The following is a 20198-nucleotide window of genomic DNA, read 5'->3' as shown; positions in this document are numbered from 1 at the left end:
ATACATATATTTATATGCACACAAAATGCCTGAATACTTTAGATGCTGAACAAGTGACAGTAGCTATTATTACAATATTTTCTTTCACACCCTTGGTTAAGTTCAAATGGAGTACCTGAAATAATTTTCATGCATAGTTAAAGCAGTTTTCTGTTCATGTACTATTCAGGGTTATCATTCATTGTTCCTCTATAGTTAGAATGGCCACTCCAAAATTTTTAAAGCATTCAAAATGCAAATTACCCCAGACCAGTGGTTCCCAACATGGCTGTACACTAGAATTACCCAGAAAGCTTATGAAAAATAATGTTTTCTGGAACCCAGCTCAGCCCCATTAAATTAGGATCTCTGGTAGGTGAGGCCCAGGCATTAGTATTTTAATTATTACTATTTCTAAAGCTCTCCAAGTCACTTTGTCATGTGCAGCCAGAGTTGAGAACCACTGCCTTGGACTATACTAAACTACATCACTATACGGCAAAAACTGCAAAATGAATAAACAGTAGGCTTTAGCTCAATAGACTTAACCAAATTAATTCTAAAAGTAAACCAGATAAGGAATGACTAAAACAAGACAAATGCTGCAGCATCTGTTTTTCTTTTTTTATTTCCTTATTAAGTATGACTTGCAGCCATATTTTCTCATTTTGGATAGCCTTTATTTTATTTAAAGGCAATATTTTAGTTTTAAAGAAATTCAAATTATTAGAAAAAAGTGAAGAATCTTGAAAAAACTGTAAATAAACTTTTTATTCTCCAAAACAGCTAGTTTTGTTCATATTAAAATTTTTCCACACCAACTTTCCATTAACATGATAATTTTAATGTCATATTATATATATGTTATATTAAGTAGCATTAAGTGACATAATTATGAATATTATTATATTATATTATATATAATATATATTATACTAATAGCAATATGAAGAAAACACTCAGGTGAACAAAAATAAAAATATTAATTGCTGAAAAGCAGAATTCAGACAGGAGGGCAACTAATTTATTGATCTACTAATGGCTTGCTCTTAAATAAAATGAAGGAATTTAAATCTAAGTACAGCTATAGTATGACAAAAGCTGAGCAATGTAGTGTCTTGAGATCCTAATTAAAAAACAATTATGATACATCCAAATATATGTGAATCACTCTTCCAAAAATTAACTGCCATGTAATTTCTTAAAATTTTAACTATTATTTTCATATAGTGGAAAAATGTACCACTCAGAAGCTATTCTTGGTGAAATTTGGCCAGTTAGTTCTCAAGGAAAATGCTTATATCAAAAACCGTACTTTAGTGATCTGTTTACAATTTTTATTCATTGTTGATATCAAATCACAGATTTTTTTGACATTTTAAAAAATACTAGAGTGCTAGAAACAATAAGCTACAATTACACATGGACAAGTAATTAGACTAAATTGTGATCTAGTTAAGCTTTTATCAAGATTTTACTGTTTAAGCCACTGAAGCAACAAATTTCCTACAATGTTTAAAGCAAATGGTGTATCTGTTAACACTTTCATACCCACTCTGACTTAACTGATAGCATGCTCACCTAGGAACAAGGAATGCAAACTGAGGATTAGGAGAAAAATCAGTTTTATAGTTTTAGCAAAGCAAGGTAGCAAATATAAATTCTCTAATACTATACTCCTGAGATTAAACTACTTATTTTTAGGTGCCTTCTATTGAACTCTGAAAAAATATAAAGGAATGACTCTATGCCTAAGGAAGCTAAGTTTAAAACTTATTCTACTACACTATTAAAGTGCTATTCCTTTTTTTGTCTTTACTTCCTGCCTTGAGATTGAGAAGAAATGTTATAAAACAAGCAAGTTAACATCTACTTAATTTAAATTAGGCTCTAAAGAAGGTAAAGATGCACTAGGGGAATCTTTCCATAAATATACAATGTTCCACTAACAAGTTCAATCAAAATGCACAAAAATAAAATAAACTGAAAATGTTTCTTTGCCATCACTATACAACATCAGACCATACTATGAAATCTGAGAAAAATAGTTTTTTTTCAATAGTATATGAATATGAGGAATAGAATTTGTATATACCTCTAAAACAATTTGAATTGCATTAACAAGGTTGTGAGACTATAACCATGAGACTTTCCTGGAAACAAAACACACATATACCCATACATACATACTTCATCTAGAAGTAGGAAATGCTCCATGGTCTTCACTTTAGGAACAATGCATTTAAATCTGATACTTAGGAAATATCACATAGTAAGAAGAAACAATTTGAGATAACTTGAACAAGTTTTATTTCCTGAGGTCAAAATATCTAAAGAATTAGTAAAAACAACCTTAAGCTTGAACTATTTTAATAAGTAGTTTTAAAATAAAGCCAGTCCCTTGGTGGTAAGCAAAAATAAAAAAAAAAATTAGAAATCAGCAAACATTTAGTATATAGTACTCAACATGAAGAAAATACAATGTCTTTTTCTCTTGTCTGAAAAGTACAACCTAATTTCTGGTTAATTTGAAAAACTGAGATCCAGTCAAAATATGGTTCAGTAGCTATACTCAGAAACTGATCATGAAGCTGATATATGACAGCAAAAGCTTGGTTTCAAAAGAGAAGTCAATTCCTTCTGTTAGTGTTGATGCTATCACTCCGACACTGAACATTGCTTGTCATAAAAAGGGGGAAATTATGATACTCTTTAAGAAAGGTTACAAATAATATCTAACAAAGAAACTAAAACAGTTGGCACAAATTGAATTAAAGTATCTCTCTACTAAAACTAAAGAAAGTAATAACCTGATATATTTTAAGAACAGAGATAAAAATAAAGCTACAACAATCCAAAAGTTTAAATATTATGCAAAACTTAGGAGTAGCAAGACACTAGAAAAAAGAAACTAGGGCATTCCACACATTTTAATTTTTTGCTCACTCTTTGACATGCATACTATCTATTTTGGAATTCATTATGGTACCAAAAGAGCCTTCTAAATTAAAACTTTTAACACTTATTTCTTCAAAAACCGAACAAGCAGTTTGTGTCTAAGAGAGTATGCTGTGTTAAAAGTTATTCCCTTCTCCCATCCATCCATTCACCCATTCACTCCAATGCCTTAATGAGCCACCATTAGTTGAAGGCTATTGTAGCCCTGTTCTGTTGGTTACCAGTTCCTCAAATTAGAATACTGGGAAGCATCTCCCTCATTCCTTTCCTCCTCCAATCGAGTTTGAAAAAATCCTGCAGGCTTTACTGCTTAAATCTCTTTCAAATCTATCCCTTCTCCATTTTTCCCTGCCAATATATTGGCTCAAACCCTTTTATCTAACCTCTGGAAAATGGCAAGTTATTTTTCTGCTACCAGTATTCTCTTCAGCCCTACCAACTATCATTCAGATCACCAACAAAAGGTGTTAAAATACAAATCTGATGTCAGTTTACTGCCTGTTGTCCTTTAATTTTGTACAATGCCTACAGGATAAAATTCAAATTCCTTATCAAGGTACACAAGGCCAGACATCATATGCTTACCTAAGCATCATCATCTTCCATCATAACCAAGATACCTGTTTTATCTTAGATGGCCATACTCTCTCAGGCCTCTGTGCCTTGTCCTTTTTTCTTTTGCCTTTTTCTAACCAATTTCCAATTTACCATCAACTTTAAGAGATCTGTTGATTTTCTCCTCATTTCAATTTTTATTTTATTTTTAAATTCTTTTAGTGGCTACATTCAGAATATTAGTATCATGTTTTAGTCCAGCAAACATAGAAAATCCTGCCAATGGCATTCAAGTAGTTCAGTTTACAGCCGTTTTTTTTCTACTGCTTGAGGGCAGTGACTTTTATCTGACTTCGGCATTCTTTGAGCCCATACAAAGAAGAAATATTTAGTGTGTGAATACAAAGTTTATTATGATTCGGATTTAGGTATGTCTAAGAAATATAGTTGTAAGGCAGCCCAGTGATAGATCATGAATGACTTGAAAGGTTACTTCCTTTGGAAATATTACAATCTGCAGATGTGACAGAATGTTTTAATATGCTTAGATATAAGTAGATACTAATATTTACAAAAAGCTGACTACATTTATTTTTCCTACTTAAGACAGATGAAATAATACATTTAGAAAATATAACAATATAAATTTAAATAATATTTTTACTCTAAAACTTTTTTTTTTCACATACACAAATGACATATTTACAGCTACTTACTGGCTGTGTGAACTTGGACAATTAAGATATCTATGCCTTGGAGTCTTCAATTATGAAACAGGAAAATGGAACTTATAGAGTTGATGTGAGGATGATATAAATTAATTCACATAAAGTTCTTGGAATAGAGTAAGAACTTAATGAATACTAGTGGCTATTATTAAGTAAATACTTGTGTCATTATTTAGTCTTGTTACTCAAGTTTTAAGTGATACTCTCAAATTGAACCGTTGCCAAACATTATTCATATTTTTAAAAAGCTTTGCGAATAATGTTTTTATATTATAATTAAAGAGTCTGTTAAAAATATTTGTTTATATTTTTGTTTCCTTTGAAGAAATTAGTTTATACACTGATGCTACAGACACACTACAATAGTGGAGCTATTTTAAGCAACTGTGAAATTTCTTCAGCAACTACAATTTCACACACAGTGAGCTTAACCTCCATTTCATCCTTCTATGTTTTACACACTAGCAGCACTCTGTTTCTGACAGGCTTAAAATTGGCCAGTCTTGAATAATGTTGTTTAAGCTGACTTCTGATTTACTCCGAAACAGGCTACGGAATTTCCATGTAAATTAAAAATAACCCAATGTTTGCTGCTCTTTTACCAGAATTAAGAAAAACTATGTAATCAATTTTAAATGTTGTCTTGGTTGGGCCTTAAATAAAAACAATTTGGTGATACATTCTTGAAAAAAAACACTTATTTAAATGGGAGCCACTAAAGAATGTGTAAATTGAGGAATAAAGATTTGATAATTAAAAATAAGAACTAGTAACAGTTTGGACACTTTTATGGCCATAGAACTGTCAATCCGTGACCTAATAAATCCCCTATATAAAAGCCAAAAGCAGAAGCAACAACAACAACAAAACTAGTAATGGGGTTGCATTATTAAAACTGTAAACTGTAATTGCAAAAGGGACCTTCAGAAGCCAGTCTGGGTATTTTATATTTAACCCATTGAATTTTTTACAGTAACTCTGTGCAGTAGGTATTACTATTAACATTTTCAAGATGAGAGGCAAAAATAGTGTAGAGTTTCAAATAAGCAACGAAGTTGAAATGAAAACTCAACTGTCTCTTGAAAACCTTGTAAAAATAGAAGGGAATGAACTTCTAATGAACTACATACATATGAATATTAACTCTGTGCTGCCTCTGGCCTGCTTGGAGGGCATGTAAAATGTGAAGGCAGAATATCACACACATTGAAAATGATAATGCTGCCATATAAAGCTGGTCAATTCAAATGAGTCTAACTCCAACTAGATAATGGAATGGGAAGTGGAAGGAATCTAACTATACTCTTGAATTTACTTCATGTACTACTTAGGTCTATTTCTTAAATTTAGTGAATTAAGACCATTACTGAAGATAAATATTTTTATCCCTCCCACCCCCCATTATCTGAAAAGTACATTTCTGAGTAAGTGGAAATAAAAGTCCTTTATCAAATACCTGAACTACTGAGATATTTTCGTAGACCAGTTATGGTGCATTTAGTGATGTGTAGCCTAGGTTTCTATGGAATACCGGTATTCTGTGAATGAGACCAAAACTCAAATAAAAGAAATCCCTTCCCAATCTGTAGAGTTTAAAAAAAAATTACTTTCACTTGTAAAACACCTATTCTGTGCTTCACAATAAATATATGAACCCTCCCATGTGGGTAAACTGGAAAAGGAAAAAAAAACATTAAAAAGAGAAAAATAAAAATTTTCTCTGAAATTTTACCAAGTGTTAGATTAAAGATATAAGTAGTAGACGAATGCTAGGGGAAAAACTAGAAATACTTGTAATTAGTTTGATTGCCTGCGTTTTTCACAAAGTGATTACTTTTATATTATAAACATAGTTTAAATGTTACCTGCTATAATATGTTTGGTTTCAAAGAATGTCACGGCTTCTACCTGCTCTGCCACCTGAAAAAGCTTGAAAACCAATAATGTACCTTCTTCTAAAATGACTTTAAAACATGGGCCTCCTTCAATTTTCAGAATAGGTTTGTTCTGATAAAATTGAATGCCTCCTTTTAGATGGCTTTGAAATTTCTTTTAGTAGCAAAAACCTTTTCTTCCCAAATGCAATCTTTTACAAAATATTTTTAAATGACCAAAATGACACACATTTTCAAAGTTCAAATTTGTGGTATTTTCCTCATTAAAATGTCTCAATCAGTAGGACTTGAAAATTTGAATTCTTGGATTATGTTTGTTGTTATTAATTTATTTCTATATTTTGTTTCACATAGAAGTAGCTGTAAATAATAAATGTTTTCATACTACTCAGTCTGTTGTAAGATACTTCCTCTTGATTCAACTAATCCAGGAGCTTAAAGTGGAGCAACAGTTATGGTGTATCGCCTAACTATTCTTTTAACCTTACTTTCCCAATAGATCATCATTATGCTATTTACTAAGTTCTCCAAATTTTCTATTTTTTTGTTCCTGTTTTTCATCAGCAAACCAGATACTACTACTACTGCTATTACTGCCATTACCACCAGCAGCTAACATTTACCTAGTACTCACTACATACCAGGAACTATTCTAAGCCATGTAAAGGTATTAGCTATTTAATCCTCACAACAACTCTATAAGGTAGGTACTATCATTATCCTCCAATTTATAGATGAAGAAACTGAGGCAAAGAGTGATCAAGTAATTTGCCCAAGATCACCAGCTGAGTGGCAGAGAGTGCATTTGAAGCTAAGTAGTCTGGTTCCAGAGTCTGTGCTCTTAACCATTACCCTAAACTTTCTCCTGATACAATCAAGACAGAATGGACAGCAAATTAAATTGAAACAATCTGCTTACTGATTCATATATAGGCGTAATCTCCAAGTAGTTGCTCTGGTTTGGTAAGTAGCTTGACCTTCAGAATAGTAGTTCAGAAATAAGGGAGGTGTAAATACAAAATAGAAAGTGTTCAAAACCATTAAATAAATATTTTGAAGGAAGAAGAAAAGAGAAACCAATATGACAACAAGATTTTGATAAACCAAGATCTAAAAAACATGTACTAGCTATAGAAATAGGAGCATATAATCAATCAAGGACAAAGACAAAAGTTCTACAATAGCAATGCCTAAAAGAAGCTGAAGTGATTAAGATATGAAAATCTTAAATGAATGATGAGAGGAAAAAAGTGCCTGTCATAAGTAAGTTCAAGTTCACAGAATTGGGAAGATTTATAAAAAGAACAAAAATAACCCATCCATACAGAACAGTCTCACTGCGGTAAAAATCCCATGTACCCTTCTCCCTGAAACTCTGGCAAAACTGATCTTTTTTTATTGTCTCTACGGTTTTGCCTTTCCCAGAATGTCATGCCTTTGGAATGTTACTTACGAACTCTTTTTGAACTAGCTTATTTCACTTAGCAATATGCATTTAAGGTTCCTCGAAGTCTTTTTGTGGCTTGATAGTGCATTTCTTTTTATGGCAGTTAAGAATAACGCTGATATAAACGTTTGTATCCAGGTTTTTGTGTGCACATAAGTTTTCAATTCCTTTGGGTAAAACCCTAGCAGTGTGATTGCTGGATCATATGCTAACCCTATGTTTGGCTTTGTAAGAAAGTACCTAACTGTCTTCCAAAGTAGCTGAACCATTTTGCATTCCCACCAGCAATGAATGCGAGTTCCTGTTGCTACACATCCTTGCCATCATTTGGTGTTGCCAATGTTTTGGATTTTAGCCATTCTAATAGGTATGTTTTGGTCACCTGTGTTTTAATTTGCAATTCCTTAATGATATAGGATGTTAAGCATCTTTTCATATGCTTATTTGCCGCCTGTATTTCTTCTTTGCTGAGGTGTCTATTCAGATCTTTTGCCCATTTTTTAATTGGTTTTTAAGAATTTTTTTGTACGTTTTATACAAGTCCTTTGCCAGATGTGTTTTGCTAACCTTTTCTCCTAGTCTGTGGCTTGTCTCTTCATTCTCAGTGCCTTTCTCAGAGCAGAAGTTTTTATAATTAAGTCTAACTTCCCCACAATTTTTTTTTTCATGAATCATACTTTCAGTGTTACATCTAAAAACTCATCACCAAACCCAAGGTTACCTAGATCTTCTCCTACGTTATCTTCTAGAAGTTCTATGCTATTGTGTTTTACATTTAGGTCCACGATCCATTTTGACTTAATTTTTGTGAAAGGTGTAAGGTCTGTGTATAAGTTTTTTTTCAGAGTGAACTTTATGCTTCTGGCTATCAAAGCCTAAATTTAGCCACTTCATCTTCTTCATCCTTGGACAGACCTACAAAGTGTGCAACTAAGTAAAAGCCAAAATTAGTGTTCTGGCAACATTTCTCTATTATACAGCAACGACTAAAACATTCTTATGTATAAATTACTTTTTCTTTTAAAGAACTTATATTCACAGTATGATTTACATACACACAAATATGGCCATGTTTAGGTATTTTTAATGTAAGGCATTAGTCTATATTCCGCAGATTTTTACTTTTATTAACTAGGATTAAATTAAACTATGCTTTCAAAATTACACCTTAAGCTGGAGTTGAGTGAGAAATATATTGTGTTAACTGTGATCATGTACCAATAATCCAGACAGCAGCATACAGACTAAATCAACTCCTACTTCTTGATTTGCACCTAAATGGGGGCTTACCCAACATGCAATACTTTTATATTTCCAATAATATTTTTAAGTGTTCTTGCTGTTTTGGTGCCACTATGCTTATTTAAGAAAAACATTCACCCATATTGTGCAACAGTGTACTAGGCAAAGGCTTAATGAGAATAAAGTATATCTTAGAGACTGGGTCTAAAGAGCAAAGAAAAAACACTGGATTTATCATAAAAGTATATTATGCTGTAACCCATAACATTCTTTGAAATTTGCTAACTACTTGTTAAACTGCACTTGGATGTATATATGTTATATTCCACAATAAAAAAACATGATTAAAAAAAAAAAGCATAGTTGAGATGATGCTCCAAGTGTAAATATACAGGCTCAATTATATTTAAATTTAATAATCATTCCAGCTTGTAATTCGTTGGGCACATATTAACTGGCAGACTACCTGCCTATTGTTATTGCTGAGCTGTAACTGCTTAAAGGTGTCAAAATATCACACATGGCTCAATACTGAAAATTGAACAGGAATGTAATTAATGTTAGAAGTGTTTACTTTAAGATTAGTTCTACTAAAATTTTATCACAAAACTGTAGTATTATGAAGGACTACTGCCTTATTATGAAGGTAATAAGTAAAAATAGCCTTCATATGTGCTTAATTTACAATTTAGGCACATCTGATGTTATTTAAAGGGCAGACCCTCTCAAATTATCTTTATTCACAAGAAGGGGGTATGTGATAAAGATTGTTTATTAAAAAATACTTCTAGTCATTTAATTCTTATACAGATTGGCATCTCAATGAATAATCATTGTTGGTCATGTAAAGTACTACAGTCCACAGAATAATAGCTTTAAGGAGAGGATGACTCATAGATATTCCTCTAGTAATTGGTCCCACCTGAATATCTCTTTTAAAAAAACAAACAAGGGAGAAGGATCATATTAAAATAGTTAAGTTCTACATCTTAATCAATTTAAAATCAAGTTTTTTAAACTTGTTTAGATTTTACTTACATGCAGTAAAGACTGATTTAAGTGTAGAGATCTTCTACACAATGAAATGCATTATTCGCTTATGTAAGACATTTTTGAAAACTGGGAATTTCTGGTTCACAATACTGGGAAATCAAGTATTAAGTTTTGGTGACTGAATACTAGCATTTAAAAAGCTTATCTGCTTGTTTTTCTTTTATTAGAAATATAAAACTGTACCCAATGTTAAGAATAAACCTTTTCTACCTAACAATGAAAAGATACCATTACTGTCTGAAAGCTTTATGAACCAGGACACCTCAAATAGAGTGAAGCATGAACAAATCAAAGAGATTATTAAAGAAACCATAAGAGAGAGATGTTAAAATTCTTTCTCATCCCACACGGATTTCACTAATTCAGTTATATTTGGATAATATAAATAATCTTTTCAAGCCGTCTTATAATTTAAAGAAATTTGAGTGTTTTAATGAGAAGATATCATATTGAGCAAATTCACTATTAATTTCAGTTTGAATTTAATTATATTTCAAAGCATAACAGATTTTACTTAGAACTATTTATCCTTGGCTCAATTTTCAGAAGTTAAAGGTGAGGTTAGGTGTCTGCAAATATTAAGAGGTGTGAATTAAAATTAAGTTTACAGTCCTTGTTTATCAGATTAAAAGTAATAATTTATTGTCTATTAATTATGTTTCGGGTATTAGGTGCTTTATTTTCATCTCAAATTTCATAATACTAGGTTCTTATAGGAATGAATAAAAGGACTTAATTAATTATTCTTTGGTTTCATTTGGCCAGAAGTTAGGAATACTGGAGAACTATAGGATCCAAGTGTGCTATAGTGGTTCTGCTGCTGCTCTGTTGTATCACCATATGTTGGAATGGGATCCTGGTATGTAACCATACTTTCCCTTCTTATTTGCTTTGACTAATGTAATGGTTCAGGCAAGAAATTAGTTGAATTTCCAAAATTAAAGACTGTAAAAGTTAGGTACTTCTTTATACTTAAATTGATTAAGCAATTTACTGTATTTTACCGTCTCTCAACTAAACCATTTAATGGAAGATCCCTACTAGCAAGCAATACCTTTTTGGTTTCAAATTGTGCTTCTTCCTGACAGCATCCTCTGCAGTCAGGATCCAGCTGAAGCAGGTTGAACTGTCCAAGAAGATCACAAGAGCTGCAGAGCAAGTTGCTAGAGAAGCCTAACTCTCTGCATGCTTCCGATGAAAACTCTGCCCCAAATGCAGATACCTGAAAATAAAAAATGAGAAATAACACATATCCATATTTGTATTTTAAAATTTTCAAATAAAGGGAAACGGGCCATCAAAATCTAACACACTGAAGAGCAGTTACTGAAATGTTTTATTTAGAGACAAATTCTTGATTTTTTAAAACCTGTGACTTTATATAAGAGTCTTTTCTGATTTCTCCTACTTCCTTCATATCCCACACAGGCCTTTCCCTTAAAAACTGTATTTTGGTAAAATACAGATTTACCAAAAAAAGACAATATGTATTAATTTCAATATGTACGATATTACATATAATATCTTTATTTTATTAAATTCAATGGCTTTTTTTAAAAAGGAAATTCCTTAGAAGAAAAAAGTTCCCATTTCATTTTAAGAAATTAGCACCTATACATATGAGTCTACAGAGTAATATTAACTTCTAGGTCCCTATCATACCTTACAAACATATCTGCAATGCGGTCCAGTATGGGAAGGGTAGGGGTTGGCATGAGCACATCAGAAACAAAACTTGGGTTCTGGTACTAGCTCTACCATTCAGTAGATGGGTGACTGTGGGCAAAGTAACCTTCATAAGCCTTAATTTCACTGATAGAGCAGGGGGCGCTCCTTCTTACATAAAACCTGTTGTAAAGATTAAATGAGATGACTTATGTAAAGTAACCAATTAGAATAACTGGTAAAAGCAGACTTTCAAAAATATTAATTCTTTTTCCTTGTCTATCCTTCTCTCATGTCTCAGTGAATATGGTTTTACTTACTGTCTTGAGGCAAATTCTTCTACCTATGCTTTGGATTCTGTCCCATCTTTCAGGGGCTTCGTTTCGTCAATAACTCAGTCCTTCAGTGTATTCAAGCCTTCTAGTTCTAATCACTCTCCCCACATTCTGTCATTTCTGATTTGTACCATAACATGGTTTCTAACCCCACCACTTCACTAAACTTGCCAAAAATTACCAAATGCAAAGATGTTCAAAACAGCCATTTCTTGAAACTAAACTCTCTCTTTTGGCTTCTGTGATACCACTCTACTAGTTATCCTCCAACGTCTCTTGCTACTCCAGCTGCTCCTTCTATAGGCATGTCCTTCCTTCTCTTCCCTCCTCTATGGATCTCTTAAACGGTGTTGTTCCCTAAAGTTCTGTTTTTTGGCCCTCTCTTCATACTACATACTTTCTATGGACAGCCTCATTTCTATTCATGTCCTTAAATACCCATTCATTGAAAATTCCCAAATCTTTTCCTGGAGTGACAAGCTTCTAGAGCCAACAGCCCATTGGATGCCTCATTTAGAAGTTGCATATATAACACAAACTGGAAATCTCCAACAGTGAAACTTATGTTCTCTTTTAAAATCCATTCCTTCTCATGTATTTGGAGTCTTAGTAAAATGGCACTATTTTCCCTGACTACCTAATTGTCCAAGTCAGTCATCACAGATTCCTCAGTCTTTTTCACCAGTGTCACAATCAATTAACAAGTTCTGACAATTCTGTCTCTTAAAAGGCTCTCTTATCTTTTCCTGCCCCAAAGGGGAGAAAATAGTCACTGCCAGTTCTACCTCTCATTTCTTCCCCAATCCCATTCTACTTTCCAGCTATAATGAATTCCTGTAGTCCCCTAAAGTATAAAATGTCTACTCCAACATGTCTTTGCCTGTACTTTTCCCTGTGTCTAAGGGTCTTTACTAACACTTCTTCAACTTATTATTACTTATTAATCTTCCAGGATACCTTCTCTGAAAAAAAAAAAATCAGATTCCAATCTTTAGCCATGTTACTGTTCTTCTCTGAGAAAGAATTCTGTGCATAGGTATAAAAAAGCACCACTCACAACACTGTACTTTACAAATCTAAGACTGTTGTCTGCCCAACAATACTGTGAGCTCTCTTGAGAGCAAGTATTAAGTTGTTTCTCTGCATTTCCAAGCCTTATACTCGTTCTCATAGTTCTCACATTTTGTTGAACAAATGAACTGGACAGAACCACAGCCTCAAGTAAGGGGAATTTCAGATTGTTTGACTGCAACTAGTTTATCTTCTACACCAAGGGTCTGCAAACTTTTACATCAAGGACCAGATGGTAATATTTTAGGCTTTGCTGGCCATATGTTTTCTGCCCAAACTTTAACAACTCTGCTATTGTACTGAAACAGCAGTCACAGATGATACATAAATAAATAGGTGTGTCAGTGTTCCATAAAATCTTATTTACAAAAACAGGTGGCTGGAAGGATATTGCCCACCTGCTGCAGTTTGTAGACACTTTTCTAGACTGACCAGGTGTATTAAAATCCAGTTGCATTTCCCAATGTAAAAAACTTCAAGTACTGCTGGCTCACTTCCCCAAAATGCTGACTGTCCCACTGGTCTTATGTTAATCAATGATCTATTAACATAAAACATCTTATGTTTTTTCCCTTCAATGACGGAATGTATATAATCTTCAAAACAGATCAAGTAGCCCAGCCTAGTGTGAAAGACCTATGAGTTTATTGGTTAGTTTTTGTGTTTGATTCCTCTAGTTCTGCTATAAGACCCTTACTACTTTTACTAGTACCTTGGCTAATTTCTCCATTTTTAAAGTGATCTGTCTGATCTGTTTCACAGGTTAATGTGAAATCAAGTACAGCAATGTGGCAGATTGTATTTTACAAAGATGCATCACATCAACATAGTCACACCATCCCACATGGTCACATGCCGGCAGTCCTCCACAGAGAGGTGGGGGTCTATGTTCATTCCTCTTGTTCGGGTGGGGGCTTGTGACTGTTCTGACCAATAAAGCGCAGCAGATGTTACACCCTAATTTCTGAGATCAGGTCACACAAAAGGAAACAGCCTCTGCCTGTCTAGCACTCTATCTGGAAATATTCACCCTTAGAACTTAGCCACCATGCTGTAAGAAAGCCTAAACTAGACGGACTACATGGAGAGGCCAATGTGAAGGCTCCTAGTCAACAATGAGCATCAAGTACTACACGTATAAGTAGAGTGTCTTCAGATGAGTTCCGGTCCTAGAATTCAAGTTTCTCAGCTGAATCCTGAGACACCATGGAACAAAAAAGCCTCCTCTGCTGTACCCTATTTTAATTTCTATGATCAAAATAAATTATTTTAAATAACTTTTGGAGTAATTTATCATTGTAATTGAAACCGGCAATAAAAGTAACATCACTTTGAAAACTGAACCACTTAGCAAATTTAAGAAATTGTTATCAAAGTATGTTTTACAAAATAAGGAACTCAAAAGACTATTTGGTTTTATTCGAGTCATCACTGATCACTTACTGAAGGTGGCATGGGTTACACAAAACATACGTATTTCAGTCTGAAGACATCTTGATTCAAACATCAGTCAGAGCAACTTTACCTCTTGAGCTTCATTCAGAACAGGGATAATTATCACTTATCTCACAGAGTTTTGAGGATTATATGAGAAAATGTACAGAAAGCATCTAGTATCCTGCTTGAGGTATACAGTAGGTATTTCTTACCCTCCACTGTGAAAGCACACTTAAGAACTACAAAACACTATATAAATGTTTTAAGTATTATATTAGACAGGGGTGAGTGTAGGAGAGAGACAAGATAAACTGCTTTATGAGTGAATTTTTTCTGGCTGCTATCATTAACTAGTTTTGACATAAGGCTCTGAATCTTACCTAGGATATCAGAATATATTTTTAAGCATTTTAGAGATAAATACCAAACACTAAATATTTATAGAAGAGTTCAAAATTATAAATTATGCCTGCCCATCCTTTTATTACCAAAAAAATAAATAATAGCTTCAAATTTGCACATTAAGGCCAAACAGATTCAAAAGTAATTAGCCACACTTGTAAGAAAAGACATAGATTTGAAGGACATGATCCTGACTGCCCCTGCCCCATGCATTACTCACTTATTTTCTTAGTATTAATGAGCTCCTTGTGGATATGGGCTATAAGCAGGGAAACTGGGTTAACTATACTGTAACATTACCTTTCCAAAAAGTCTGGCTACACATTTTATGTTATTTATACACACATATGATTAGTTGCCCCTTACTTGGTTTTTGTTGTTAGGTTTCTAACTTAGAACAGACTTCAAATATGAAACAAAAGTAACTAGATGGGTTTATAGAATGAATCCCAAGTAGTGGCTGAATAGCGTCCTCTATAAATTCACGTCCACCCAGAACCACAGAATGTGACCTTATTGGAAACAGGGCCTTTGCAGATATAATTAGGTAGGACTGAGATGAGATTACACTGGATTGGGATGGGTGTTATATCCAATGAAAGTGCCCTTGTAAGAGATAGATAAGGACATATAGATACACAGAGAAGACCATGTGAAAACTGATACAGACAGAGATTCAGAGTTATGCTGCCACAAGCCAAGGAATGCCAGGAGCCCCAGAAGCTGGAATAGGCAAGGAATGATTCTCTCCTAGAGTCTTTAGAGAGAATGCGGCCCTGCCAACACCTTCATTTTAGACTCTTGGCCTCCAGAACCAGGAGAGAATAAATTTCTGCTTTAAGCCACTCTGTTCATAGTGCTGGGAAATAAATCCACTCATGAAAATGAACAACAGAAACATAACCACTAGAGTAAGCTCTTACAAAGCACCAGATATTTTGCTAAGCACTTTACATTACTATTCCATTTTACCTTAATCACCCTATGAAATAGGTACTATTATTACCACTAAAATCCAATATTATTCCCTAAACAGAGGCTTACGCTAGAAGGTAACTCATTTAAGACTACACAGAAACAACAGGAGGCAGCATCAAGATTCTAATCCTGGCCTGCCCTCAAAACCTTCATCCACTGTTCTTAACTACCATTTATTTCACAGGATCAATGATGCACCATTATTATATGTACCACTAAGAATAACAACAAAAATGTAGACAATTTTAATTGTGTGACCCACTGATAATAAGAACTATCCAGGATATTAACCTGTAAAAATGGAAGTCTCAGAATCACTGATATACAATATCACACTAGCATCTGTCTCAGGACAGCACCTTTCTGAATGAAGAAATATTATACACAATTTGAATGAAAAGACTGAAAATCACTTGGTCCTGGGATGCTCTAGTAAACTGCTCCCTTAGGCTGCCCTGAAACACTACTTTTCTAAAGTTTAAGCATACTCATAACGTACTTTCAGATTAAATCACTTGATACCTCCCAGTTGTCACTTCATTGAAATGCTAATAGCTATGCCTTACTATTAACTTGAAGTTACAGCTATTCGGAGGTGCAGAAGCAATGATAAAACTAACTTGTCTAGCCTGAGGACTAAGAGGTGTGAATTAAGAAAGTACAAGCTAAATCCCACTGGCAGTTTTATCCTATCCATAGCAGTAGCTTAACCTCAAGGTGTCAAAGAATCCTTCCCTCATTTTCTTTTTATTCATCTGTCACGTCCTAAAGATTTGGCTAATTTTCAATACTGCCAAATACTCTAAGTCTACCTGGCTTTATCTCCTCTTGGGCTAATGGTGAAATAGAGGCGTTTTTCTAATTTTTACTGTTTTTTAAACAAGTCTCTATACCCCTTTTCGTTTTCAAGGTTTTTGCTGGTTTCTTTTCTTAAAAATGCTAGTTATTACAGAAAAAACAGTAGTCATGGTAGAAGAAAGAGGCATGATTTGCATATACTTGTATAAACCTTCCTTATGGAAGTTAAAACAGTTCAACAAAGGTGAAAGTTCCTGGTTCTGACTTCTAGGACTCCTCTTTCTTGAGTCATTTTGTATTTTGGGAGTGGGTAGGGTTTATCAATGACCTATACAAACTGCAAATATTCTGAAATTACTGACTCTGATTGCATGGAACACAAATGAACTAAAAAATGAACAAATACCTGTGAGGTGTGAGGGAAAAAACAGAAAAGAAAAATAGACCCTGTATTCCCTTTGGCTACATTCTAATTGGTAAGGAGGCAGAAGGAGTGGAGGGACATAAAGATACAGAAAGAGCTATGATGAGGTTTAAGCTACGGACCAGTGTAATATGGTATGAAATATAATGACAGAATATGCAAGGAAAAGATAATATCTGACTTTGCAAACCTGGAAGGGGAATGTGAGCCTGCATTTTAACTAACCACCTTTCTTTATAGGGAAGGATATAAGGAAATCAAGGCCAAGAGTAAATTAATTTGCCTTAAATTACATTACATAAATTATCATTAGCAGTTAAAACTAGAAAATAGATTTCCTTAAACTTTAGTGTTCTTTCTACCAGGTTACACTGTATCATGGGTATGAATTCAACAAGCAGAGTTTACAGAGAACACTGAGAGAAAGGCTGTGTAGCATGGATGTCTTTGGGAATATTAGGGTGGAACAATATGATTATGGCTAATAACCCAGCAGTTTTGGCTTTTTTCCCCTATTTGATTATGACCTTGACAATAAACAACGGGACTTTTATTTGCAGAGTTTCTATCTAAGACTGTCCAGGGTAAAACAGTCAGACCTTTTAAAGGCTGGGTTTGCAGAAGGCAGATGACATTGTTCATATTGTCTGAGTGAGCGCCTAGCAGGGGAAGATGAGGCAAGAATCGGATACTGTGGGCCTTAGAGAGGTAAGGAAAACTGTGGCACTTTTAAGTCAGTATTTTTACACTATGCTCAATTACTCAGTAAAGCTGGGAAAGAGAAATTCTAGGTCCAGGAGTGTCAGATAGTCGCCAGTGAGATTTTAAAGAAGGGGAAGGTGTCATTAAGGACCCACTGGCTATGAGATTTAATTCTGGTTTTCAGGAAGGACTGGTATTAAAGGAAGGTGCATATGTGATTTATGCATTCAACCTGAGACCAAATAGACTAAGAATGAACATTCTCTAGATGTGCAAGAATCTTGGTAATGTTAACTCTTGAGGGCGGTGACCAGTAAAACTGTCTGGGGGTATAACTCAAAACCACTGATACTTTATTCTACTACAACCAGAAACCCATATGGATTTGATGATTTTTTTCATAGGACTATGAGTTGATGGGAGCTCTGAATTATTGTGTTTGCCCTAGAGTAGCTGATGTTTTGTTTTTCTGGTTTGAGGCTTAATTATACACTTAGATTTCTCTTGGTGAACTGTTCTCATATTAGTACAGTGTAGAATCAGTTAAACAACTAGGAATTCTCATGTACAATTCCATCCAAATATTACAAAAATTTAAACAGTGCTGGAAGAAACATTGGTATCATTTGGGTGGGAAAGTTCAGCTGTCAGGGTAAAGGAAGGCCTTTTTACTATCTTTGTATTTGTGAGCCATGTTTATACTATGACTTCCCATGAAACAGCTTGGCTGCCTGGCCTTTAGAAGGTCTCTGTTCTTTATGATTTGAGAAAAGACACACTGGTTGTGCCTACATTGGGGATCTCACAGTTCAAATGTCCAACTGATTGCATCTGTCTGAGACTGATTTGCATGACACCAACATATAGGATTTATTCAATAACATGTGTCTAACAAAGTTATTTTCCAAGAAAATGATTCTCATAATAATTAAGTAGTATAATTACCTTGATGTTTTGTTTTTTTTTTTCTTCAAAGAGAAAAGCCAATGGATGGGAGTTAACTCAGAACTTTTGGTATTTACTGCATAAGCTCAAAATAAACATGTGTCATGTGATCTGAGAAATGAATGCTCACAGATTAAGAGACCCACAGTTTTATTTAGTAGCTTATTGTGTGTAAGTTAGGATGCTAGCCCTATGGGGGTCAAATTCACAAAAGGATGGATACGTTGATTCCTATCCTCAAAAGGTTTCAGTCTGGTGTGTACTTATTAGCTAGAGTTTTACAGTTACAAGGAGATTTTGAATTAGATGTAAGACAGAATCCAAGCATCTGTGGTTGGGACCACCGATAGCAGAGATCTATAAAACAAACTGAAATAAATGATAAACGACAAGTATTCCTTTCACGTAGTTTTCAAGGAGGTCTCACACGTCCATGTCTTCAGACCTTTGCTCATTGATTCCCTGATTCAGTCAACAAATATTTCATTTATATGTCAGCTTTTGTATTAATTTATATAGACAAAACAGTGAACAGGAAAGACAGGGTCTCTCTCTTTTGAGCTCCATTCAACTCTAAGTTTCAGAAAGATCATTCTGGATGCACTGTAGAGACTAGATTAGAAAGGCAGAAAATGAGATGGGGAGATCAGTTAGGAAACTCTTGTGGTAATTCCAAACAAGCAAAGATGGTGGCCTGAATTTATATACTATCTGTGGAAACAGAATATTTAAGGATCAGAAATTTAAGAATTCAATGACTAAATGGAATTGGAGAATGAAAGGAAATATGTAAATTTAAAGCAACTCATTTCTGGCTTGGGCAATCAGGAAGCTTGCAAAGTCAACCCTTAGATTCTGAATGTAGACAAGAGACAATTCAAAGGGTGAAGCAGAAGGCTGTTATTTCTAAGAAGAGAGGTGATGGTGGCCTGAACAAGGAGTTAATAATAAGTGGCTGGATTTGAGAGATATTTAGGAAGTAAAATCAAGAGGACTTGGTAATTGCCTGAATGTGAATTATGTAAGGAAAGGAAGTTTCTGGCTTGGATTCTGTGGATGGTCACTGTGGTAGATTGTTTAATAGCCATAAATTTCCCCTATTCTGGTATGCGTTATACTTTTTAATGTGACTGTCACTCTTCCCATGAAGAGACGGAGTCTATTTCCCCACCCCTGAAATCTTGGCTTGCTTTGTGACTTGCTTTCCAAATACTTTGTGGTGGAAGTGATGAATGTGACTTCCAAAACTTAATTCTGTTTTGCAGTGCTGCCCTGAGACTGCCATGTAAAGAAGCTGGTCTAGCCTACTGCAGGATGAAACGCCACAGGGAAAACCAATTTGCCTCAGTTAGCAGCAACAACTATGAATCAAGCCATCTTGGCTCTTCCAGTCCCACTGACCCAATAACTCAACACAGCTGTATAAATGAGGCCAGAGGACATCAGCAGTGGAAGTGCCCAACCATCTCAGACAATTAGGAGAAATCAATGTTTTAAGCCACTAAGTTTTGTGGTTAAACAGCCACAGATAACTTAAAACAGTCAAAGAGATGGGGAAATCAGGAGAAGGCACCTCAAAGGTTA

At 34.3% G+C, this 20198-nt stretch overlaps 1 protein-coding gene across 2 annotated transcripts in view; it reads right to left on the bottom strand.

Annotated features, from left to right (window-relative positions):
- SELENOF (selenoprotein F) overlaps positions 1-20198 on the bottom strand; it is a 40565-nt gene that overhangs the window by 18782 nt on the left and 1585 nt on the right. For both annotated transcript variants that reach the window (XM_037826728.1, XM_037826727.1), the window contains exon 2: positions 10912-11079. In XM_037826728.1, the coding sequence (XP_037682656.1) occupies positions 10912-11079 (168 nt within the window). The remainder of the gene's footprint in view (positions 1-10911; positions 11080-20198) is intronic.

The sequence above is a fragment of the Choloepus didactylus genome, chromosome 2, assembly GCF_015220235.1.
Source record: "Choloepus didactylus isolate mChoDid1 chromosome 2, mChoDid1.pri, whole genome shotgun sequence".
In the NCBI taxonomy this organism is placed as follows: Eukaryota; Metazoa; Chordata; class Mammalia; order Pilosa; family Megalonychidae; genus Choloepus; species Choloepus didactylus.
This window is presented reverse-complemented; position numbering and strand designations above follow the sequence as displayed.